The following is a 24,400-nucleotide window of genomic DNA, read 5'->3' as shown; positions in this document are numbered from 1 at the left end:
CGTGTCAACTGTAATTGAGAGGAGCCGCATCCTCTCAGTCGCAATCTCAACTAAATCTCATCATGTCTTCCTTACTTCCACGTCTGTAGGTCTGGGCAAGGGCTTGACTCCTGCGTCTGCTTGCGTTACTTTGGTCTCAACTTGTACTGAGGTACCTGTCACGTTCGCCTAGTCTCGTATCACACACACGTCTTGTCGTAGATCCCTGGGCATCTGCATACCGCTTCCTTCCATCCCAAATAACACCGCATTCTCTTTCCTTCGCGCTCTTCCGTCTGTCTCTGATCAACTCCTCTATTCTCTCATGGAAGTTTCACATCCAGACATCTGGCCGTCTCTAGCCACCATCTTTGATCTCATGGTCTCGGCGTGTTTGACGTGTCTGGAGTCAGTCAAACATGCGGCACGTGCCATCGGTCCATCTATCTGGGTTGCCCTGCACTGGCTCGGACATAGCCTCTCTGTGGCCGGAAATGTATTGCTTGCCGCTATCCTGATCCTCCTTCTGTGGATCTCCGTCATCTACCTGTGCTGTTTCACTATCTTCATGTTCTGTAAACTGGTTCGTCGACAGCAGAAACATAGAAGCCGTGGTGAGAGGCAGCCACTTCTTCCAGCTCCTTCGAGACGCAGACGTCTGCCTTCCTGGACATCATCAAACTCCAGCAGTGAAAGACGTCGACACCACGACCATCAAGCGCATAGAGATCTCTTCCGGGTTGAGATCAGTCGAAGACGGCAGGATACGCTGAGACGAGAGCAGCACAGAGCAGTAGAGACTCGCTGTCGAGAGTATCGTGAGCGCAGACTGCGAGAAGCGATTCAGCAGTCCACGAGCACTCCTCTATATGCACAGCACCAAACTATCATCACATGGTTGCATGCTTCCACCAGCACGACGGTCATCCCAAATCACCCTAATTATGGCACACTTCCGAACAGAAATGTTACCTCTCGTCCAGGACGCGCTGATCCGCCTCCACCATATTCCCAAAACACAAGAGAGCAACCGCCGCCGTATGCCAATCAACGAAATGATCGACCTCCGGCTTATGACTGATGATTTAACGAACAAGACGAAGATGGAACGCATGAATGGACGTCGTTGCAAAAGAAGGCGCGTCTATCTGGTCCCGAGCAACAGAAATGTATACACCACTAGGCATGGATTGCTAGATCCGGCTTTGCATAAATTGCATGATTATTGACTAAGGGTATCATAATGTGTTCCTCCGAACAAAAAAACGTAACGCCATAACAAGGAATTTGAAATGTCCCAGGACCCATATATCCATTCCTAATCATCATCTCCTTGGGTTCGTCGTATCTCATTACTCCTTGCGTGACTCGTCACAATGGCGCAACTACCAGCACCTCCGTCTTCCTTGAGAGTCAGCTGCTCTGCTTCGACATGACCTTCTTCTTACGTCTTCTGGCCGCGGTCTGGGGAGTCCAGATCCCCATGAACAAGTCCTCGCACTCATCTTCATCCTGACTGTCAAACTCGACGTCGTCTAAGCCTCCAGACTTGGTCTTCGTCGCAACACCTCCAGCTTCAACGATAGCATCGTCTTGACCCTCCCAGGAGCTGTTCCGACAAGTTCGTCTGGCTTCCAAGATGAATTTGCCGACTTTGTACTGCTGTGACTCTTCTTCAGCTGCAACATACTTCCATCCTAACACACTGCCGCATTGCGCACAGCTGATGTCGCTGACTGTATGGGCTCCGGTGACCAGATGGCGAGATACGGGCTTGTGTGCAAAGGTGTTTGGCAGGTTAGGTAGAGTATCCCTTCTGCCCGGAGAAGGGATGGCTGAGACCCAGCTTTCAGAGGCAGAGACGAGATATGCGCGTCCGTGACGACCAGTGAAGCCTTTGGAGATAATCTGGCTTGAGGAAGCCAGATCAGCAAGACATCGGGAGCATTGTAGATGTGATTTGTTTCCTTCTAGATAGCGTTCGGAGCTTGAGCTGTCATTTGTACCGGCACTCGAGTTGGAGATGTTGGAATCAGTGCTCGATTTACGACGTCGAAATGGCAGAGATGGAACGAGATAAGAAGGGAAGATGGAAGGAGTCATTTCTTCAACTGTCACGATCGATATTTTGCTCAGCAATAGCTTTGCGTTTCGCGCGACATGAAATGACTTTGTTTTACAGCAGCCAAGTCTGAAGACGAAAGAGTAAGGAACAGAGCTCTTAAACAGCTCATCAAGACAACAGAATCTGAGGTCTCACGAGTCGAGCGATTTTCTGGGTTCTTCCTATCCATGCTTATCCGAGCCCCCATCGCTGCCTCGGACCATGAGAGCGCGTGACTGTTGACAGGTTTGTGACGTTCTCCGGAGATCAAAAGTCGCCCAGCCCCGCGCGACGCCGTTGGCTGGAAAGCGCGGTGTGAGTGGGGAAAAGGAGCTTTCTTCCATGTGACACGACATGATCTCTCACGCGGTCAAACGTTCAGATATGGTGTTTATCACATCGCGACAAGATATGCTCCCCCATAAGAGGACATTGCGATCGGGTTTTGTCTTGGGTGGCAATGCGTGTTGTGAGTGACATGAGAGGCCGGTCTCTGCTCCGGCGTCGTAGCAAGCAGCACACTTGCTGAAGGCAAGAGCAAGCAAGATGCTGCTTCCTGTGTAGCGCCTCACTGAGTAGTTGACTCCAGCGTGGTAATTCAAGCATCTTCTCTCCTTCTGTACCGCCAACGTATCCATCTTGATCTCCAAGTATCGCGTTTTGGTGCTATCTTTACGCCGCATTCTTTTCGGCCATCATCTTAATCATGCCCGTGACTCCCAACATTCAGATCCTCCGAATCTTCGAAAAGCGACCTTTCTCAACTCGCAAGCGAAAGGCACATCGCTCTCAGTCTCAGCAAAGTGCTACTCGCATAAGCATTCTTCAGTCGATCAATACCATCGATTCTGGAAACACTCCGGTCACAACCGTCGACAGTGCCAGCAGCGAACTCAATGTTCAGCCACAGACTCTGGATCCAGAACCTCCTCGCTCTACCCTGAGGAAGCTGCAGAGAAAGACAAGCAAGTGGTTCGCAAACAGACGTGCTACCAAGAGTGCCAGAGGTATGTACATGATGCCAGGCCTTCTCCATGCACCCATCCATCCCCATGCCTGAGCCTTGAACGTTAATGAGGGTTCAGACGTCTCATCCCTCTACTCCTCTCCAACATGTGTCTTAACAGTTGCAAGTGACTCCCACGAAGCACCACTCCGCCCGGCAATCAAAACCCAAGCCGAAGGTCAAGTCGAGAGTCAAGACGAAGCCCCTAAAGCCTTCAAAGCAGTCCACTTCGACGGTGCCCCGGAATATATCGAGGACTCCTTCTCTCTTACCCCTCATTTCGGATCCTGTCCTCAATGGGTAGGCATGCGAAGCACTATATACTATAGCTTTTCGGACTCCGCTGAGAATCTCAGTGATCCACGCTTGCTCAAGTCCAGAGTTCAACGCGCCCCTCGACGCAGAAGATCTGGGCTGCCCGAAGAGTATTGCAATGTTGTTGATACCGATTTGTCCTCGGACTACGACAACATTATCAACGATAGCCCACTGAGTCCAAGGTCGACAGGTAGGACTTCGCCGTAGATTGGTGGTCCAAACACACCAATAAGTTCCCCTGTCTCAGGCTTGACCCCATCTGGTCCCAATCTGTCGCCCAATTCGACCTCAGTAGCTCACAACATCTCCAAGAAACAGCCTGCGACTACTCCTGTAAGCCTCGCCGAGGCACTCAAGAAGTTCCCTATCAAGGAAAATACCCTCAATTTCAAGCCAACCAGGATCAATACCATCGAAGATATCTCTGCCTTCAAGATATACATGGAGACTTTCTATAATGAATGCTACACCGAGTCCAAGTCTGAACGCTCTGTTCGGAGACAGCGTTTAAAAGCCCATCTTGATCAGAGCTCTATATCACCCTCTGAAAAAGATGAGATAGTTCACTCCTGGGAAAGATCGGAGTCCACCCATCTCCGACGTCTGCGAGGCCTCAAGAGCAGCTCAGGTCAAAGACACTCGTCCAAGAGTGTGTCCAATGCTGGCTTCCAGGAACTTCGTATCCTTGGCAAAGGTAGTTTCGGAGCCGTCAAACTCGTAACTGATGCAGAGCACTTCTTGACTGAAGAGTCCACACCCTGCGTAATGAATGACGTCCCTTGCCCTACCTTGGTTCGTCGTGGAAGTCAGGATCCTCGTGCCATGAAGGACTATTATGCTATGAAAGTCATTCGCAAGGCGTCCATGGTACGCAAGGGTCAAGAGGCTCACATGCGCGGCGAAAGAGACTTCCTTGTCAAGGCAGAAGGTTCACAATGGGTGGTACCGTTGATCGCAAGTTTCCAGGACAGCACAAACCTCTACTTGGTCATGGAATTCATGATCGGAGCTGACTTCATGACGTATCTCATCCGCCGGCATATTATCAGTGAGGACGATACCAGATTCTTCATTGCAGAGATGGTCCTGGCTATCGAAGAGACTCACAAGATGGGGTGGATACACCGCGATATCAAGCCAGACAACTTCTTGATCCACTCTTCTGGCCACCTCAAAATATGCGACTTTGGACTTGCTTTTGACGGTCACTGGTCTCACATCAACGACTATTATGACACGACACGATGGTCTATTCTGGACAAGTACAATATTCATGTAAGAGGCGATGCGCTCGACGAAGAGTCCAGAGCGCACCCTAGGTACGACGACTCGCGTGCGTCAACCTCACGCCGACCCTACGAGATGCACAGTGTAGTCGACATGAAAGAACTCCTCGAGGAGCCCGAGCGAGTCCAGAGAGAACGCCCCAAGAGTAACGTCGGCACCAAGCTGTATATGGCTCCAGAGCTGGTGTTGGGTCACGACTACGATGGAAGAATCGATTGGTGGAGTCTTGGCTGTATCTTGTTTGAGGTTCGTCTGTCTCTAATCTTTGTAAACATTTCATCCTAACAATCTCTCAGTGCTTCTGGGCCAGGACCCCCTTCTATAGTGAGGACAGACAAACAACGGCCAAAAACATTGTGGTATGTCTCCATCTTCCTGATTCGAGTCATGATACTGACAAATAAGAACCATGCGAAGACCCTCCACTTTTCGGACAGCGAGCGACTTACCGGAACAGGTCAACACTTCCCAGCACCTTCCAAATCTGCCGTCTCTCTCATGAAAGGTCTTTTGCGGGAGAAACAATATCGACTAAGCTCAGCTGCATACTCATCCAGATCCTGTCATTCCTTGAACTTCCAAGACACTTCCTGTGAGCGGTCTTTCGTCGTTCCTAACGATGCCGAAGATATCAAGGCCCATCCTTTTTTTAAATCGATCCAATGGGACTCCCTACACAGGTCAAAGCCTCCGTTTGTGCCAGAGGCAGTCGGGGACATTGCTCAATACTTTGACGACGAAGATAGGCACATCAACGCGGCCGGAACAAGCTTCATGAGCCTGAGGGAACGAGCCGATCCTGAAGGAAGATCGTGGACCAATAAACAAGTGCTCGGCGAATACTACGAGAGATGGGTGGCTGAGCAGCTTCAGGTCGAGAAGATTCAGATGGGAATGACTGATTGGACAGACGAACGCTTTGAGAAGCACAAGAGAATGTTCGGCGACAGGTGGTGCGCTCTCAAGGAAACGCGGATGAAGCATGTACGTGCAGCCAGGATCCGACGAGGCATCAACCCTGATGAGGAAGTCAAGCACTTGTTGGGCTCCAGACCGCGAAGAAGCAGACCCAAGGACATGCTGCTACGGGATCGTCATCTGGGAGATCATGTCTTGGAGAGGAGAAAAGCGGGAGCATTTCTAGGTTATACGTATCGTTGTCCACGATACGTGTTTCCGGAGGCTGGCAAAGAAAAGGCGCCAGTCTTTTCACGACCTACGATCATTCCTGTGACGGACAACGAATGAGGTGAAGGAGATGGTTGGGCGGGTGTTGTTCACTTCTTACCTATACTCCTTTGGACTTTGTCAATTCTAATCCTGGTCTCTTCGTGATCGTGCCACTCTAGCGTGCAGTCTATGAAACTTCAAATGCTCAGCTCAGCCTCTGGGTGAGCTATACTCGATCCTGTTGAAAGGAAATTACGACTCACAGTCATGCAGCCGAACGAGCCACGATGGTTTGGTAAAAGTGATTGTCTAATTTGCGAAAATATATAAGACTTTTCTTTCGAACGAGCATGTCCATCTCAAGGACAAGTGGGCAGTCCACCAAATGCGGGCTCCTCGATGCGTAAAAATGTGACTCTGATACATGACATCTAGAAGGGAGGCAGCCAGAAGGGGTAACCGCCGTTCTTGATGCGGAAAGTGCTGAGGAGGTAGCTGTACATGGCGAGCATGACGAGACCCCAAGCGAGGGTAGCAATACCCTGGGCACGAGGGTCTGTCATACGAGGGACCTTGAGAGCGAGGGAGATGGTAGCGAATGCGAGGATGGCGTCTAAGAAAGGAGGTCAGGGATCAGATCAAGCAGAAGAAGATGAGCATAGAGAAGAGAGAGGATGGATAAGGTGGAGGGGCAGAGGAACTTACACATGGCAGCAACAATCTGAGTCTCGAGACCGAACTGATTCTGGAAACCACCGGCAAAGTAGGAGATTCCACCCTTGCCGTCACCAGCGACATAAGGGACCTTGCGGATGTGGTTGAACATGTGGCCGCTGGTGAAGAGAAGGACGAGGATCAGACTGATGGCGGCCCAGAGATTGCGGCTTTGGAGGACGGGGAGGACGTAAGGGCCAGCGACAGCAATGGCGGTGATGGAGCCGAGGATTGCCACGGTGGTTGTGATGATCTTGACGTAGTTTACGGGACGGACGACTGGAGGGCTAGGACCAGCGACATGGCGGGAGAGCCAGTTGTGCACGGGTTCGGCACGGATGACACTGAGGGAGAAGTTAGCTGTGGGTCTGGCGAGGGAGGTGAGGTTTCAGGTGGCATACCCAGTGGTAAAGTCGAAACGCAGAGGAGCAGTATCCGGCTTAGCATCAGGACCAGTGGTAGGAGCAAAGTAGAGAAGGACGGGAGCAGTGGTGAGCTGCAGAGACTGGAAAGTCCTCTGGCCACTGGCAAAGTCGAGGGTTCCAAAGACCAGCCTGGACTCCTGCTTCTTGTCTCCCTTGGTCCAACTCTTGCCCAGGAGATCCCATTCGGGTTGGAATTCGTGACAGATGGCACAGCCGAATCTGGCCTCGAGGGCAGTCAGGAGGACAGCAACACCGTAGTCGCGGGGGGCGGCAGTCAATTTTGCGTATTCATTGTCGTCGAGCTTGAGGGGGCCGCCAGTCGACAGCTGTTGCGATCGGTAGTCGGAGAACTTGTCGCCCGAAGGTTTCTTTGCTGCCAGAGCTGCAATTGGCAACAGGAAGGCTGTCACGGTCTGGAGGAACTTCATCTTGGCTGTGCACAGGAGCAATTGTCACGGCAAGACAGACAGACGGATCTCCAGCTGTTGGCCTCCAACGACTACGTATGCTTTCGTGTCCCCAAGCTTCGGCCATTCGGTGCTTGGCGCTGCCCTCGGGAGAGCGAGCGGCGGGCGGGAAGACACTGAAGACAGCCTGACAAGCAACGGCGGATGTTGCCGTGCCTGCGATAAACAAACAATGCCCAAGTCCATCACGTCTGTCGCATCACATTCGCTTCAAAAGCCCCTACCAACGCGTGGCCAAAGTCCGGATATTCTTCTACATGGCCACCAGAAATATGGCTCCTATCAATGTCATGCATACTTCTACAAGCACAAATGTATCTTGCATCTTCCGACCACTTGTGTCGTCTTCTTTCGCTGACTCTCTCCCTCGCAGTACGATCAATCACTCCCACTCCAATCAGCTTCCTTCGAGCTCAAATGTGAGCGAAGCGCCCACCTAGTCGACATCATTTCCAAGGACGAGAATCTGCGTAAAATGCGCTTCGACATGCATAAGCTCGAAGACGAAAATGAGGAATTGCGCGAACTCTTGACCATCGAGGAGGATCGCTCAGAGGAGCTAGAAAAGGTTGTTAGGGACAATCTCACTCGCGCCGAAGACGCAGAAGCCCACGCTGTCGATCTGCAAACCGACCTTCAAGCTGTTGAGCAGGAGCTCTCCATACTCAGGGTATGTATCTCGCACGCTCGTCGCGTACACCAGCTTACCACGTTCCCACTCAGGCGGAAGCGAATGCTCTACGAAATGTCACGACCGACTCCGAAAACTTACTCACAGAGAAGCTCGACTTGGCCCGTCAACTGTCCACACTTAAGCCTGAACTCGACCATCTTCGCGCCCAAGTAGAATCAAACCAGGATCTCCTCTCGGAAAAGCTCGCCCTCCAACGGCAAGTCAGCGAAATTCAAGTCGAACTAGACCACGCCAGATCAGAAGCTAAGCGCGCAATCGCAAAACGACGCAACACTCAACACGATCTGAACCAGCAGGATGAAATAGATGATCTGCGCAAGGCTTTGACACGCGAAAAGCGATTGAGAGAAAAGGCTCAAGAAGACTTGGAAGCTGCTCAGGCCGAGTTGGAACGTGAGAAGGAGAATGCTCAGCGCAAGAACACTACCGAGGCTGCAAAGGCAGAGGAATCTGCCAGTGTACAGGTCGAAACTGAAGAGTTGCGTCGCCAACTGGCAAAGGAGCGCAAAGAGCGTGAACGAACCGAAAAGACACATCAGAAGACTCAATCGGACTGGGACGCTACAAAGTCCATCCTTGACGACAAGCTCAATCAATTCCGCTTGAAACTGAAGTCAACCAAGGAGAGACTGAAGGAGATGGAAACACAACTCGAGGAAGCTCAAAGGTCTGCTGCAGCCGATGCAAGATCTGCACCTGTTGCAACCGAAAAGGCCACGAAACCTACAAAGAAGAGAAGCGCTGCACAGATGGATCCGGATTCGCAAAAGCTAGGAACACCAGGCGCCAAACCTACCAAGAAGGGCCGCAAAGCCGCTGCAGTGGGAGACAAGTCCACCTTTTCTATCACACCATTCCTGAATCGCACAATGAGCGTGGCACCCGAGAGCCCTGAACAAGCAGAGGAAGCACAAGTCGAGGCAGCCGCCCAAGAATCAGACATTGAAGTCGAGGCCGACTCACCGACCGCAGCCACCGTCCGACCAACAATCGAAACAGCCCCCAAGCCTCTAGCTACCGTCCCAGCCAGCAAGAGCAACATCAAAAAGGCCAAACCAGCAGCCGAACCCAAACCCAAGAAACAGACAAAGAAGCAAGCCCTCGAACAAGTTATCGAAGAAGTCGAACCCACATCACAAGAAGAAACCGCAACAACCACAAAAGTTCCTACCTTCAAAGCCAAGAAGTCCGACGGCGAAACAAAACCAAAGCCCAAACAACGCAAATCCCTCGCCACTTTTGCCGCCTTTACGCATGAACCAGAGCCAGAGAAGAAGCAGAAGAAACGTAAACTTGGTGGCTTGGGCAAGACGCTCTTCGACGACGAGGATGATGCGCCTAGTAAGCCATTACCGGGTCGTGGAGGCGGTCTGTTTGGAGCAACTCGTTTAGGTCCTCTTGCGGGTGGTGGTGTGAGAGGAAGCTTTATCGGTGGTATGGGAAAGAAGAAGTCGGGGCTTCTTGTGGCAGATGATGGGTTCATGTTTTCACCTCTTAAGAAGGAGAAGAAGGCAATGGCTAGTTTCATTCAGTGAGAGACGTTATGCAGGATTCCGAGTTTGGGAATGGGGTTTGTGATTTTGGCATTTTGGCGTTTTCTGCTTCTCATGATACCTCTGTTGTTGTTTTACTTTTCTTGTTAGGTATGAAATACTTTGATGAAGTCATCACTCTTGATTAGGTCCTTCCCTTACTGCACATTGGCAAGGTAAGCCGAACCTTCTGTTCAGCAAAGTCGTTGCCGAGTGGTTCTGCTAACGCACAACAAGTCCACCACTCGATCAATCTTGCAGACATGTTACGCTTGGGTCAAGCTCTCTTCTCACAACACGTTCCTCCAGTCGCAATTCTGTATAGGCCGAGTTTATGGTCAATTGTGAGACGGCCAGGGTTGCCTCCAGGAAGACCGACTGAACAAACTGAGCAAACACGAGTCCGCCTTCCAACCACCGCCCGACCTCTCCACGTCGTCGTCGTAACGCACTTATAAGGAAAGTGCTCTCTTTTGGGAAACTTAGACTGCTGACTGCAATGTCTTGACCGCCCAAGCGATGGGTGAATTCCAGAATTCCATCTTCGACCATTGTCGCTTGGAAGAAATCTTATCGCTGCGCTCCGACTTCGCCAACGATGCATGAATAGCATGTGCTTATGTGGCGCATGCATCTCGAATGCGTTTTCTGCACTCTGCTCGTGTCAACTGTCGGAGCCTCTACTGATCGGAGTCACCGACAGGATGAATTCACCTCCTAGTTGGGTGACAAATCTGTCTATTTGTCTACCAGGATGGACACTGGCACTACGGTTTTGCGTGCTCCTGATACGAACGGGCTCATGCTCGAAACGAGTCTAATCTCGGCATAAATTCCGACAAAGAAATTGGTATCTTCTAACAATCGCATCTATCCAGGGAGCAGGAGTGCAACCTCCCATTCTGGCTTCAGCAGCATTCAGTGACGTGGAATTTGGGATGTGTCACTTCTTCATACGGACTCCGGGGCTCGACAGGCTGGATAAGGGGAAGCGAGTTCGGTTTGCCGACACGGATGGCCAACCACATGTGCTGAGGCTTAATGGTCCCTTGCAGTTCAGCCAGCCATGAGTTATACGAAACTTGACCACACTCCCTCAAGACTGTCATTTCCCTGAACTCCTCGCCTGGACACTTCCTGATGTACTAAAGGAGCCTAGGCCTTTCGGATCCAATTGCCGGATTCTCCAGGACAGTTTCTTATCATGAACAGTCGATTTTTGGTCTCGCTGGTACGAGCCACATTCGGACAACGACACACTGCCTTGTGTGAGACCCTGCTCTAATCCGCCAGTCGGAGGCGCGAATTGTGGGAGTGAAGTGCACAATACGCGACTTGTACTCGAGAGCAGACGAAATCAGGCAGGTATTCTTCTCCAGTGCCGTCTAGTGATATTCTGCTAGCCGATTCTCTTACAAATTATCGATCTCAATACCAATGCCTTGGGATGTTTTGACATAGCACACGTTCATCCGACTCTGAGATCACTTACCCTTTGTAGCAGGTTGGTGTCGCTCTCATCGATGGAATCTTGAGGCCTTGGTCGCTCGGTCACTTCTGATCGCGTGTCTCTGGCACGGCACTACCAAGACTCATTGAACAGGGATTCCTAGAATGTACACGGCGCAGCCATCCAATTCCCTTGAGACTCTACTTGCAATATCCCCGTCATCTGTCTCCTTGTACTAACGTGCAGATCGGAAGACTACGCACATGACCTCTAGAAGGAGTATAATCGAACCTCATCAAGGCTCTGAGTCCTTGAGTTTAAGTCTCGAGCCTCACCAAGGTAGTGTTTGATGGTTCTTACTTGACCTGCAGTGAGTAGCATTCCATCGCGTCGTGTATACACTTTTCGATCACGGCCACTTACATGCATCGGCGACTCCGAGCTGCTTGCTCGAGCCATCCATGTTATATCCGTCAATGAGTACCCTTGCTTCGCTTGCGATACACACACAACGTAGTGGTACTACCCACATTCAGCGATAATGTGTCTAGCTGAACAAGGCTGAAAGGACTACCGTCCATTCCTCGCCACCACTCATGGAGGTATAAGGACTTGCTCTTTCTCGAATGAGCCCTAATGTGAAAGCACCGATGGAAAGGCTGGATTTCATCTCAGTGCATTCCAGTTCGATAGTCGCGTAAGTTCATCAACAAGAATACTGTGTGAAAAGGGCGATGGAGGATCGTTGCACCTTTCCTTATAACCAAGCGCTCGTTGAGATTCGGTCGCTCTTTCTGCAGTCTAAGTCTGAACCATGTCGCTCCTTACGCTTCTGCTTTTGGTCCCGTGCGCCTTTGTGCAGTCCTTCGTTCCTGCATTTGAGAGCGGCACTAGCTCAAACTCTTGCATCAAGCGAAGTGTCATCGTGTACACTTCTGATTCATCCACGTACTTTGTGACCGATGTTGGCACATCGAGCTTTCCATCAACCTCTACCTTTTGTGCTAATGCTTCTGTGTCAACTGTCACCACAACTCAGCCGCCATCGACAGTGACGGTTTATCCTCAGACAATATCAGCTCAGGAGTGTGCTGGCTCTCAGCCGTCCATCAACCCTATCCTCACTAACAACAGTTTCGAAAATGGCACAGCGAGCCCGTTCAACTCATCTTCTTCGGTCTCTTCTGTGACTGCCGAAGTGGTCCAAAGCGGTGTCTACGAGCCTCACACTGGGGATAGCTATCTGTAAGTTCAGCAGTCTCAATATATAGTCAAGAAGCTGACAATCTTGCAGTCTTATCACCTTCCCTGATCCAGCCTCTGTACAGAGGCAAGTCCGTCGTCAGTCAGCAGGAACGACCACGCCTCTCATCTACAATGTCACACAGATCTTCGCCGCTTCGGCAGGTACCTCGTACACCATGACGGCTTGGGCGGCTGTAGTTATCACTGGAAACAACAAGCCTGATTGCTCTCTGACCATATGTGGCACCAGTGACTGTAGCTTGCCATTCCCGCTCACAACTAACTACACGGGATACTCATACAATTATCAGTCATTTATCAACGAAGACAGTGCTGTTGCCACGTTCCAAGTATCATGTTCTTCTGCTGCTTACGTCGCTATGGATGATGTTTCAGTCACTGACAATGTCTTGGCTGCGAGTGCCAGCAGTGCTACGGCAATTTCTACCGCGACGACTACGGTCTTCCGTACTGAGACTGTTGTACAGAGTCAGACCTTTACCCAGATCGAGACAACGACCTTTATTAGCGGATCCGAAGTCGTTCTCACCACCACGGTACCTACCTTGATCTACACGACTATCAATAATCCGACCACAGAAATCAGAACAGTGTCAACTCTTCTTGTCTCGACTGCGACCGCAACTACAGCTGTTCCAGAGTATGTCAACGTCACAGTGTCGCGTGTCTCAACAACTACCAGTAAGTCGAACTCCCGCTACCTACAGAATCAATACCCACGTGCTGATCAGAACTAGCAACTCTCACAACGGTGCTAAACTCTACTGTTATCTCGTATCAGCCATCTCTAGTCGTCCAGACTGAGTATGCCACATCGACGGCGTTGTTCACCACAACTCAGCCTGGTGTCACACTGCCAGCTTCGACATTCTACCAAGATCCGTCTACAGCCTACATCACTCTTGATCCGTCGACCATCGTGATCACACTAGAACAGCCAGTCGTTACGGTGACTCAGGATCCGGTGACTCTGACCTCCATTCCAGATGCTCAGACGTCGATGCTTGTATCGTACTTGAGTGTAACCGAGACCGTTCCAGTCGCCCTACCTCAGGAAACCGCTTATGTCACGCCTGCTCCGGTCACCCACTACGTGACGCTCACGCTCGAGCCAGAGACGATAACAGTCTACCTTTCGATTACGCTTCCACCTCTGACCGAGACTCTGGATGTCTTCGTCACGTTACCCGTAGAGACGGAGATACTGACTCTCACGCTGACCCCTAACACTGAGACATTGCAGATCACCGAGACGCTCCCACAGGTCACTGCGACGCTCCCACAAGTCACCGAGACACTTCCGCAAGTTACCGAAACGCTCCCTCAAATCACAGAGACACTGCCTCAGATCACTGAAACGCTCCCACAGGTTACAGAAACACTTCCCATCACGCAAACACTTGAGGTTACACAACATGGACCAACTGTTACAGCGACCTACTCGTCTATACCCGAGCCTTCTTTGATATTAGTGGAAGAATCATCCTCGACCTTGGTGGAGGAGCCTTCCTCGACCATTGAAGAGCCATCGTACAGCTCAGTATATGTACCGCCCCCTCCATCTGGTGTGCCTGCAGTTGCACTTGCACGTCCAACGGCAATAGTGGGAGATGTCAATGGCTCGCCAGTGTCTGTCGATGACACAGCGTACTCGGTTCGTGTCCGCCCTCGCATACTACATCGTGCATTACTAACTGGTTGACTAGGTACAACTGCCCGTCAATCTCACTATGTATGGTCAATCTAGCGCGAACATTCGAGTCAGCTCAAATTCTGTATGTACCCCCCCCCCCCCCCGGTATGAACGTCCGCAATTGGTCTAACCACTTCAAGTTACTTGGTCTGGGTGACCTCAATTACGAATACAGCAACTATCAACTTCCTTACGGCGGATCCGGCGGCTTCAGCAGCTACCCTGCCTGTCTGCAACAGACCTATACGGATGAGAGCGGCAACATATCAAATTACTGCTTCGGCGATGTTGTGGCATTTGGCCTCTGGGACGACCTCTTTATCTACCAAGGCACACAACAAGGTATCTATTATGAGGTCGATGGCGCCATTGGCAGTCGTCGAACCTCTTTCGAGTTCTACATCAGCCATTTTTCGGACCAATCACAGTATTACCACTTCTTGATGAACTTCTACGAGAACAGGCCCAACGTCATCGACTATCAGTATTTGAACGTCAGTGACCATGGTAGCAGCGCTACAGTTGGAGTCCAAAGTTTTTCCAGTATGTCGAATAACCTATTAGCTCACTCTCTTGAATCGTTTGCTGACATCTGTCTCACCCCAAAGTTCAACAGTACATGCAGTTCTCGTTCAACCAGCCAGTCGTTTGTCCAGGTATGATCTTGACTTTCGATACAACGCCAGGTGTCAACTCGTATACCGTCGACAACCCTGGCGATTGCAGTATCGCCACGACACCTGCTGGTAGCAACGGAGGGGAATTTGGACCGATCGGCCGTACACTGAAGGCTAGACCTGATTATAGAGGTGACACTGCCGACTACCCCAAAAAGGGATTCTGAAGACGGACAGCTAGGGCGGAATACTGGTTAAACTACAAATTGATAAGACGATAGATTGAAGTAACCGAGTCTTTGTCCTAACCACAAGTTTCTAGCGGCAAGACATGATCCAGCCCTTGCTGAGCCGTGTTTTTAAATGTCTGAGTGCTGTTGCGAGTTTCTCAAGATCACACCTCATGAGAGCGCCTGTAAGCCCAAGACCAAGAGGAAGGCAAGCGAGAGCAGAAACTTCGCGATAAAGTATGATGAAGCCTCGCGATCATCTGGGTTGAAGGAGGTGTAGGTGTAAAAGACGAGTCGGATGAGAAGGATTGCCAGTCCGGTTTGGATGTAAAGACAAGTCGATTGACTGAATAGCGTCGGCGGCTGCTGTGGTTTGGTTTGTAGTCTTTCGCTCATCGTGATGGTTTGCGATGCTCGAAATGCTTGGAGAGAACGTTATGATGGTATTGCAGGAGGGATGGAGGTTGGCTGAATTCAATTGATGATCGACGTTGAATGTTTGACGGCTTTTGCCCCGCTTCGTCACCACTTTGAGGCGGTATGTAGGTTATAGTAATATTGTGTTAACGCGCACCAAACATTATGAGTATATCCTATGTATCTATGTCTATGTTTATAGTTTTATCTTTATCGCTGCTCAGAAAGTGTCAGGGTCTAACAAAGTCGGGGGACATTGTAGACACCACACTCCTGCCAATCATCAATCAAGATGCAGCTCCAATTATCAGGATCGGCGCTATCTCCCTGACCGCTGTAGGTAGTGCGATATGGGAATCTGCAGTGATGTCTCTCAAATTCTACACCTTGAGTAGGGTTGTCGTTGACAAATTTAGTTCCCGTCATTGTATCGGGAGCCTCTCCCTGTTCGACCCAGTTTACGATATCCCAGACTACGTTGGAGGTACCGTTTTGCGCGTTACCATTCTGTCCGAAAGCCCAAGCACCGATACCGCCAGTGCAGTGATACATTCCACTGATGCGGAAGTAGCGGAGGAAGTCGTCCAGACCAGTGTGGTCGAGGTTCATATCGCGGGCGACGTTCAGGTAGTAGCGCTGTGAGTTCTCCGCTGTGATCGCGGGATCCATGAGGCCATGGTACATGATCAATTTCTTTCCCGCAGCGTGGAAAGCGCTGAGGTCGCTGTTGAAAGACGACACTGTCCCGTGGAGCTCATCGGTATCGTCTGCTTGGGTGTAGTCGGTTTGTGAAAGAGTTGAAGGATCCCAAGTGGAGGAGTTCCACACTGCTCTGCCGACCCAATCTGATACATGGCCCTGTACACCGTGCAAGACGCCATTCGTAGATGCGTACAGCTCGGCTCCGGGGGAAAGACGAGGGTAGTAAAGGTTGCCATCTTGATCGTAGAGCTGAGAGAAGACGTTCCAGACTGTTGAGGTCTGTTCGTAAGTGAGGCAGTTATCGGTCTGGCCGTCAACGCAAGTCAAAGTAGTGGCATTGAAGTCGCAAATGGTCGAGTCCTCAATGATGCCATCAGCGACACCATCAAGAGCTTCGTCGCACTGGTTGAGGACTTCGTTGTGAACGATGACCCAGTCGTCGTATGTCAAGTACTTTGCGTCGCTCTCATCAGCGCCAGTCAAGACGTACATTCTGCCAGACCAGTCAATGTGGTGGTTGAAGTCACTGGCGGATGACCCTGCGATGATGCCGTCGAAGTCCTCAGGGTACATCTGGGCAGATTGAAGAGCCTGGCGACCTCCGTTGGAGCATCCAATCATGTAGTTGTAGCTTGCAGCTTGACCGTAGTTTGTCTTGATAACCTGCTTTCCGGCCACGACGGCAGCGTGACGAGCTCTATAAGACCAATCGATGACCAGCTCATTGTTGTCCAAGAACTGTTGGGCATCCATACCGAGGTATTCAGTGTTGTTGTGTCCTCCATTATCTCCTACCACAGAGAAGCCCAAGCTCGAGGTATAGATCATGTCATCGTAGGAAGGGCAGCCAGAAAGACCTTTGTTGTCAGTGGCCCTATACGAGGTCAGCAACAGTTCTAGACAGTATTTGGGGATGAGTCGAGGCTTACATGAATCTTCCATTCCAGGCATCTTGTCCAGTAGGAAGCCAGACCTCGACATAGTTGGAAGAAGCATAAGAGGTGACGACGTTGAGGGTGATTCTGCGGATGTCGATCTGAACCGAACCGCCATTGCAGTTGGAGGGTCCGCTAGGGAGTGTAAGCGCGGTTCCGGCGGTGATGTCCTCGCAGCTCACAACGCTGACCTGCTGGTCAGGGAAGGTCAAAGCTTGAATCAAAGCCTCGCAGCCAGAGACTGCTTGTGTAGTAGAGTTTGAGACGGTGGCAGTCGATGTGGATGAGGACGAGGACGATGAGGATGAGGATGCGACAGCGGTAGATATGAAGGTTGAAGAAGCAGCATCAGATGTGGGAGAAGTAAGAGCAGCAGATGTGGAAGAGATCAAAGCAGCAGTTATTGAAGAAGAAGAAGTAGAGGCAGCGATAGCACTAGACGTAGCTGCCGCCTGAACGGTCGAAGCAGCAGCTGCTGCGTTTCCAGCATTCTGATGGCCCGAGAAATGGAAGATGCTGTTGATGAACTGGCCGATGGAGATGAAGTGTACCATCGCGGAAAGGTGACCCTGAAAGGGCAGTAACGAGTGACTTGAAAGAACGAATGAACAGCAACAGACACCAGCAGGAACGAGTGACTGGACCGAGCAAAGAAACCAAAAGCTGTAGAAGGGAAGAACAACACAAAGCACAAGAGCACCCACCTACCTATCTATACTCCATCCACAATCGATATTGATCTACGACCAGGATACGCGGCACTCCCATGTGGAGAGGGTGAGAAAATAGCAGCATCTTTCTGCCTGCAAATCTCCGTAGAAAGACCCATGTCGTTGTGTACGCAGATGCGGCTTAAAGGATGCAAGGTACGGCACGCGGTGCGACTCTGCCCTCGTGTGTGCCGAGCACGTCCGGGCGGAGTTGTCAAACCGCACGAGTGTCGCAGATGCGAACGCCACATTTTGAACGTCTTTGCAGCCACGTCCAGCCATCTTTGAGAAAAACAAAACGGGTATCCTCACATTTTACAGCAGCAGTGAAAGATGCTTGTCTAGAACATCAACGATTCCAATATAAAGCTTGAACAACCTTGCAGAAGCTGTCAACATTGCGTGATAACAGGCGTAAGCAAGCTACATGCTCTGTTCCTGCAGCAAACCAAAGCCCTAAGTAAAGACACGGTCTCGAAGTCGCAGATTCGAGATTTCAAGGCCGGATTACGTATGTACCGCTTCTAGCTCTGCCTCTGCCTGTCTTCCGCATCACAAGAGAGAGAGGGCCGTCTCTTAGCAACAAATGGTCCACACGCGGCCTACCTTACTCCACTGTTATGCTCTGCCGTCCGTGGATGCATCACGGAAATGCCGAAAATTGATGAGATGCAGATCGAGCAAAGTTGCGCAAAATCTCGTCGTGGAGACAACTGAGCCAAGGCCACAAGAAGAGCAACGGGAAAGTCAATCAATTGGGTCGCTATTTGCGGCGATGAGGGCAAGGGAGGTGTACGTGGGATGTCTTTGCCGCAGTGCATGGTGCAGTGTGTGTGGAAAAGCGACCTCGCATCTAACCTGTGGAATCGATTTTCTCCAAATGAGATTGCTTCCGTCTTCGGTCTTGATTCCAGTCACGGATCGTTAATATCAGCTCTACCAAGATTTGATCTAATGTGACTTTGGTCTTCATGGCGCTTAACAATGCCAGGAAATCTATCTACCAACGATTCCAAATTATTATACTAGCTACGAGCAATAGCAGTCAGACTCGGGCTCAAAGTTATTCGCAGTCTATGCAGCTTCTCTACGGAAGAAGTAGACGTAAGCAAACTTCGACATCTCCTCGACATCTCCTCCCAGAGCGACCTTCTCGTCGTTGAACAAAATCCAGCCTGAATCCTTACGGATGAAAGCAACGTAGTGACTATAAATCTTGTCAGTATATTCGAGATTGCGATAACCCAGTGAGAAAGGACTTACCCAGCGTGAATCGAACTGCCTTTGTGACAGACGATGGACTGAAGCTTGAAGTTGGCAGGCTTGTTGTCTTCCTCTACCGGCTTGCTCTCGGGCTTCTGTTCACCGGCATCCTGTTGCTCTTCACCGAAGTCACCGGTCGCCTCGGGATGGTTGAACAGCCATTCCACTGCACGCTCCATATCACCACCAGTCTCCTTCAGTGCTTGACGTGCTTGCGGTGGCTCGAAGCCCATGTTTCCAAGCATCTCAACCTTCTCAGGGTCGATTGCACTACTTGAACCAGCGCCAGATCCGCCTCCAGATAGGTCCATGGGCTCGTCGATATCATGGTCCTCCATATGTTCGAACAACCATAAGCTGGCAGTCTCCGCATCTGTGTTACCAGTAGCATGAAGTGCTTTCTCGCATCTAACTCTAGGGAAGCCCATGGCTTCGAGCATACTGAGAGCAGCTTCATTCGGGGCGAAAGCCTTTGAGCTGGCGCCTGCACCTGCTGCATCCTCGGGCAAAAGTTCTTCGCCAGGCTGTTGACCCTTGCTGCGGTAAGCTTCAAAGTCAATGGTGCCCTCATCGACAATGACAGGGACATCCTGCTTGGTAGGGACCCAGTTGACGATCTCGAATCGACGAGCGTTAACCGCTAGGACGGAGGGGAATGTCTTGAAGAGAGATTGCTTGCTGAAATTCTTGCCACCACAAGCACCGCAGTTTAGCTCGACGATCTCAGCAGCAGTGAAGTCGTCAAGACAACGCTGAAGAGTCACAGACTCGAACTCCTCAGTCTCCTTCTCCACGGCGCCGTCGGGACCAGGAGTCACACCTTCCATCTTAGTGTCCTTGGGCAAGCGTTTGATGGGTACCGCGACAGAAATGTTCTCGACCTCATCTTGACGATAGCGCACTTTATTGCAGTTCAGACATTGTAACTTCTGTTCCATGACGAATCTGAAGGCGTCAACGGGGTCTGATACATCCTTATAGTGCTCCTTTGCGGCGTGTTGCGAACGAGAGACGACCTTTAGGAGATGAAGCAAAAACTCAAAGGCGTCTTGCTGACGCATGGTGGAGAACTCTTCGTGGCCTCTGCCAATAAGATGCTTGAGCATGGCAGGAGCCACACCCTTCTGATGTGGTTGTTCTGCTGTGTCTTCCGAGGAAATGACATCTGAGTTGGGAATGGCGTAACGTCCAGAGAGTAGACCGTCTGCCATCTTGCGCAGTTGGATCTCCAGATCCTCGGCAGGATTTGATGAAGGCGGCAACTTCTCATCCGGTCTGTAGTATCGCTGAGCGAACTCGGGCATGGCGAATAGACTCTGGACAACACTGGCAAGGTAGCAGCTGTTTCCCAGGTTCTTCAGACCAGTGAGACCAGGACCACACATGGGCTTGAGTTCCTTGCCGTCCTCGTTTGTCATGCTGAACTCCCAGCGCAGATTTTGTTCGAGTTGCATCTCTGTCAAGCTCTTTTCCGTCTTTTCACGGCCAGCGATATCAATACCCCAGTGAGCCAAGTGAGCGACAAGTTCGGGATCGGTACGTTCTTCGTTGCAGGCGTAGCAGTAGATGTCAGCGCTACCATCAGCGGTCAAGGATCCCAGCTTCACGGCAACAGGATGTCCTGTAGAATCAGTATGTGCGACACCGTGAGAGTTGCCACCAACACCACCAAATTGAGCTCTACCGCAACCCAAGTTGCCGCAAGTCAAACAGAGCCAGAGATTTTGGTTCAGATCGCACTGCGAACAGTGACCTAATGACTGCGAATGGATTTGGCGAGCAGCTCCTTGTTCCAGACATAGCGTGTGCTCGCACGGAATCATCTCCTGCTCCCATGCCTTGACCTCCTCTTGCTTTGCGAAAGTGTTTGCCTTGAGCACACCATCCACCACAGCTGCTAGATTTCCCTGCCTCTTGTCCATGTCATTGCTTCCACATTCGAAGCACTTGACAGTCGACACGGTGTCGAAGCGGTCTTCCTCGGTCTCTGCATTGATTGCCAGCTTAGACATCTTTTGTGGCGGCTCATCTCTGTGCTTTTGCTTGCGTGTGCGCTTGATGTTGAGGGCCAGAGGGTGTTTGGCATCTTTGGCATGTTTTGCGCCATGCTGACGGTCGGTGGCACATCCTCCGTTGAAGCAATGCAGGCAAACGTCGAGGCCCTCGGGTGAATCGATGCTGTCGAAGCAGAGGGTGCAGTCTTCTCGGTACACGGACTGGTTGGCGCGTGGCGGACTCAGTGATGCCGACGATACGTGTGGACAGTCTGACATGTCGCTTCGATTGATGTGTATTGACAAGGGAAAGAAGCAAAGGATTGATGCACGGATGCTTCGTTTGCCCTCATGTTCAAGTGAAGCTCCATGATCAGTTGCGTCAGTCAACACGCCCGAAATGCGGGGTCAAACTCCGTCCTGGAACTTTCACGAAGCCCACATCATCGTCAATGCTCTTTGCTTAAACTTTCTTCTTCTTCATTACGGCATCATTAGCAACATGGTATTTTGTACACGAAGTCATCCTTCTCTTCGATCCTCCAGCTCTGCGCCAAATCATCTGACAGTCTCATCGCAATCTCCGTTGCTACAATTCTGGCATAACACTGCCAATCTCTCAATATACACCATCACCCTAGTTAACAAACAGACTGTCCGAATTGTCCGAGATGCTGTACTGCTTGATCAAGTCGGCAAGCTTCTTTCCTTCGGCTGACCAGTTGACTGGGCCTGCTGAGGATACTTGGTAACGAACCCTGTATTCTGTTAGCGTCGAGTCTTGCATATCCATCAGGCCACTGCTTACCTCTGCTGGTCCTGGAATGTGTCCATCTTGGCTCTGCATCTGAAGACATAGGTCTGGCAAACTGCGTTGGCAAACACCTCCTTCTCACCACTGCTCATCTCATCTCTCATTTGCATAATGTCGTTGGCAGGTCTGCCCATGATCATTCTGCCAACATCGTCGAACAAGCTCAACCACATCTGTCCAGTGTGGTCACTGACGTTGATGCTCATGATGTATCTCCACTCAGGCTTGGGCCAGCCCTTGTCACATCGCTCGCAGCGCCACTCCCCCTCTGCAACTTCGACGACCTTCTTGTTGCAACCTTCTGACAGGCAGGCAGGGTAAGCAAAAGTGCTGTCTGACTTGACAAAGACGATGGTAGCCTTGAGGGAGAAGTAGTCTGTTGATTCGCCCATACCCAGGTTTTCGTCCCGTACTTGTGCGATTGTCTTCATCTGGTCGTTGCGTCCACTCGTCGACGTGGAAGCCATGCCGGTGTGTGATGAGAAAGTATCGTTGCGGCCTTGAGCGTCGTACCAGCCCTTGAGCTTGTGAGCATCGTCAATGTCGGGATTGACGGCCATCGTGCCTGATGACAGAAGGGACAGACTGCGACCTCCAAAGTCGCTGACCTTGACACCCTTGAAGGCAATGACGGTTTCGGGAGCAACGTCAAAGCTCATGGCCGTGTTGCCCCAGATGGTGAGGCGAACATTGTAGCCCGTGTTATCAACCAGAGTCAGCTCTCGCTTGCTGAAGGGCTTGGACGTGGTCTTCGAGACAATCTCACTGACTTCGCCAGTCTCCTTGAGAACACCGATGGTATCGATGGTTGTGTCTTTCTCAACGCTCTGAAGATCGGCGAGAGTGGTGAAGTTGTAGGTGATCTGAGGGACTCCCTCGTTATCCTCGGCCTTCTCAATGATTGTGTCTCTTTCGAAGGTGAGCTCGTAATCGTGGTTGACGTTGGAGAATTGCTTCTTGGCCAATTGAACCTTGCAGTTGGATACATAGTAGACCGAGCCTTCCTGTATGAATTCGTACCACTGGTCGACGGCCTCTTTGAAGCCAGTTGCTCTGATCTCGCCACTCTCGTCGAGGAAGTTGCAGCTGAAGAGCTTGCCCTCTCCGTTCTTGTTGTGCCACTCCTTGATACCGCCCTTTTGCGAACATCTAGCCTTGATGGTCCATTTGGGCTGGTATGGTGATAAAGCTTCGATAGGGTGGATGTTGCTGCCCCGGGGGCCGTTTTGACCACTCGAGCGTGTTGGGAGTTGTTTTTGTGGAGCGGATTGCTGCTGTTGCTGTGGTTGCTGTTGTTGAGGCTTGTTACCGTAGAACTGGTTACCAGAGATGGCAGCGGGTTGAGCTTGAGGTGTCGGGGCGGCAGCAGAGTCGGATTCGGACTTGACAACCTCAAGCGGACCGGGCTGACCCAGCTTGTCGCACTCGCCGTACTCGTCGAGGACTTCAAGGTCGATGATAACGAGAATGCTGCAGATAGGTCAGATACGACATCAGTGCAGAAGTCTTGGTGCTATACTCACGGCTTGTCCTTGACGGAGTTGGCTTGGAATTGCTTGAGCTTTACAAGAGAGCCCTTCTTCAGCTTGCCATCGTGCACTATGTGATTGGTCTGCTGAGCAAGCATGCTCTGGATGAAGTTGACAGTGTCGTTGAAGACAACGCGAAATCTCTCGACACCGGTCGCTGAGTTGTTCATGGGCTTGATCTGAACACATTGAACAACAGGATCCTGGATCTGCTCGCCAGCGAAAACGCGGCGGAGGCAGCCTGTCGTGATGGCGTCCATAGGGTTTGCCATGTTGGGTTGAGTATGTGCTTGCTAGTCGGACTTGTTGGATACGATCAACGCAGCTTCGTGTGAGATGACGGCAGGAAAGCGGGCGTAATTGTCGTGATAGCAAATGTTGTTGCGAGAGGCGTGAAACTAGGAAGGCACGCCACGACTTTTGGAGACGCGTCGCGCGTTTGAGGCAGAAGTGAATCCTTGGCGTCTAGCATCTCATCCCACTTGAAGGCATCGCGAAGGTATCAGCTGGAGGTAGCTCACTCATGGCCGGAAGCATGACATATCTATCGGAACGATGTTGGGCATAACAGACATTTCGTGTCCCAGACGGTCGCGCTACATAGAGCTACCTCGACGCAACTTCTACATTGACTGCACCCACACGGTCACTGTCGTGGGTAAATCATGTATCGCGGAGTCACTTCCCAGAATACGCCTGCTCTAAAGATAATTTTGATCACCGCTCAACGACGGCATCTCCAGACGTACCGAGACTGACGACCTGTCCATAAAACCCACTCTAGACTACTCACAGCTTACGTCCAATGCTTCAGATGTCGTGCTGGGCTATGTAAATCGGAATCATTGCTTCGAACTACTGATACCAGGATCACCCTGCCCTACATGGCATATCCCAAAAAGCGACTGCATTACGTAGGTGGCGTCGACATTCAGAAGCCACAGCAATGACGAGTTGCGACAAGGTAAAGGCATATTCTATATCAGCAGCACTAGCGAAGAGAGTTGATGAGATGACATATCTCATTGTCATCGCTACAACTTCGAGAAAGCACTGTCCTTTGAGACAGCTACAGGTGTGACAA

The 24,400-nt window shown here is 51.0% G+C and overlaps 10 protein-coding genes across 10 annotated transcripts; 4 read left to right on the top strand and 6 right to left on the bottom strand.

Annotated features, from left to right (window-relative positions):
* AUEXF2481DRAFT_202389 (uncharacterized protein) lies at positions 1–1,226 on the top strand. Its single transcript, XM_013493033.1, has one exon. It carries the CDS (start codon positions 305–307, stop codon positions 1,058–1,060), a length of 756 nt encoding a protein of 251 aa, XP_013348487.1. The 5' UTR covers positions 1–304; the 3' UTR covers positions 1,061–1,226.
* Positions 1,227–1,392: 166 nt separating this feature from the next.
* On the bottom strand, positions 1,393–2,082 carry AUEXF2481DRAFT_1367 (uncharacterized protein; the record flags this gene model as incomplete). The annotated part of the gene is made up of 1 exon (XM_013492492.1): positions 1,393–2,082. The coding sequence occupies one exon, from the start codon at positions 2,080–2,082 to the stop codon at positions 1,393–1,395; it is 690 nt and encodes a 229-aa protein (XP_013347946.1).
* Positions 2,083–3,524: 1,442 nt separating this feature from the next.
* AUEXF2481DRAFT_202952 (uncharacterized protein) lies at positions 3,525–6,122 on the top strand. The gene is made up of 4 exons (XM_013493032.1): positions 3,525–4,940; positions 4,991–5,053; positions 5,100–5,678; positions 5,730–6,122. Exons 1-4 carry the CDS (start codon positions 3,849–3,851, stop codon positions 5,940–5,942), a joined length of 1,947 nt encoding a protein of 648 aa, XP_013348486.1. The 5' UTR covers positions 3,525–3,848; the 3' UTR covers positions 5,943–6,122.
* Positions 5,988–7,550, bottom strand: AUEXF2481DRAFT_35819 (uncharacterized protein). The gene is made up of 4 exons (XM_013492756.1): positions 6,980–7,550; positions 6,570–6,922; positions 6,128–6,477; positions 5,988–6,059 (listed from the first exon to the last, which is right to left on the bottom strand). Exons 1-3 carry the CDS (start codon positions 7,429–7,431, stop codon positions 6,296–6,298), a joined length of 987 nt encoding a protein of 328 aa, XP_013348210.1. The 5' UTR covers positions 7,432–7,550; the 3' UTR covers positions 5,988–6,059; positions 6,128–6,295.
* Positions 7,551–7,742: 192 nt separating this feature from the next.
* Positions 7,743–9,811, top strand: AUEXF2481DRAFT_76455 (uncharacterized protein; the record flags this gene model as incomplete). Its single annotated transcript, XM_013492857.1, has 3 exons — positions 7,743–7,784; positions 7,844–8,140; positions 8,194–9,811. 3 exons carry the CDS (start codon positions 7,743–7,745, stop codon positions 9,697–9,699), a joined length of 1,845 nt encoding a protein of 614 aa, XP_013348311.1. The 3' UTR covers positions 9,700–9,811.
* A 25-nt stretch (positions 9,812–9,836) lies between these two features.
* AUEXF2481DRAFT_202959 (uncharacterized protein) lies at positions 9,837–10,496 on the bottom strand. Its single transcript, XM_013493031.1, has 2 exons — positions 10,411–10,496; positions 9,837–10,351 (listed from the first exon to the last, which is right to left on the bottom strand). Exon 2 carries the CDS (start codon positions 10,328–10,330, stop codon positions 9,974–9,976), a length of 357 nt encoding a protein of 118 aa, XP_013348485.1. The 5' UTR covers positions 10,331–10,351; positions 10,411–10,496; the 3' UTR covers positions 9,837–9,973.
* A 1,464-nt stretch (positions 10,497–11,960) lies between these two features.
* On the top strand, positions 11,961–15,407 carry AUEXF2481DRAFT_76454 (uncharacterized protein; the record flags this gene model as incomplete). The annotated part of the gene is made up of 6 exons (XM_013492856.1): positions 11,961–12,391; positions 12,441–13,093; positions 13,150–14,066; positions 14,119–14,187; positions 14,246–14,648; positions 14,714–15,407. The coding sequence occupies 6 exons, from the start codon at positions 11,961–11,963 to the stop codon at positions 14,947–14,949; spliced, it is 2,709 nt and encodes a 902-aa protein (XP_013348310.1). The 3' UTR covers positions 14,950–15,407.
* A 46-nt stretch (positions 15,408–15,453) lies between these two features.
* On the bottom strand, positions 15,454–17,668 carry AUEXF2481DRAFT_85441 (uncharacterized protein). The gene is made up of 2 exons (XM_013492877.1): positions 17,001–17,668; positions 15,454–16,945 (listed from the first exon to the last, which is right to left on the bottom strand). The coding sequence occupies exons 1-2, from the start codon at positions 17,558–17,560 to the stop codon at positions 15,607–15,609; spliced, it is 1,899 nt and encodes a 632-aa protein (XP_013348331.1). The 5' UTR covers positions 17,561–17,668; the 3' UTR covers positions 15,454–15,606.
* Positions 17,669–18,343: 675 nt separating this feature from the next.
* AUEXF2481DRAFT_35815 (uncharacterized protein) lies at positions 18,344–21,331 on the bottom strand. Its single transcript, XM_013492755.1, has 2 exons — positions 18,980–21,331; positions 18,344–18,923 (listed from the first exon to the last, which is right to left on the bottom strand). Exons 1-2 carry the CDS (start codon positions 21,250–21,252, stop codon positions 18,791–18,793), a joined length of 2,406 nt encoding a protein of 801 aa, XP_013348209.1. The 5' UTR covers positions 21,253–21,331; the 3' UTR covers positions 18,344–18,790.
* Positions 21,322–23,711, bottom strand: AUEXF2481DRAFT_35814 (uncharacterized protein). Its single transcript, XM_013492754.1, has 3 exons — positions 23,311–23,711; positions 21,782–23,257; positions 21,322–21,731 (listed from the first exon to the last, which is right to left on the bottom strand). Exons 1-3 carry the CDS (start codon positions 23,586–23,588, stop codon positions 21,611–21,613), a joined length of 1,875 nt encoding a protein of 624 aa, XP_013348208.1. The 5' UTR covers positions 23,589–23,711; the 3' UTR covers positions 21,322–21,610.
* Between the last annotated feature and the right edge of the window lie 689 nt (positions 23,712–24,400).

This window comes from Aureobasidium subglaciale, assembly GCF_000721755.1.
Source record: "Aureobasidium subglaciale EXF-2481 unplaced genomic scaffold scaffold_1, whole genome shotgun sequence".
In the NCBI taxonomy this organism is placed as follows: Eukaryota; Fungi; Ascomycota; class Dothideomycetes; order Dothideales; family Saccotheciaceae; genus Aureobasidium; species Aureobasidium subglaciale.
The sequence above is the reverse complement of the archived record's forward strand: the minus strand, read 5'-3'. Positions and strand labels throughout refer to the sequence as shown.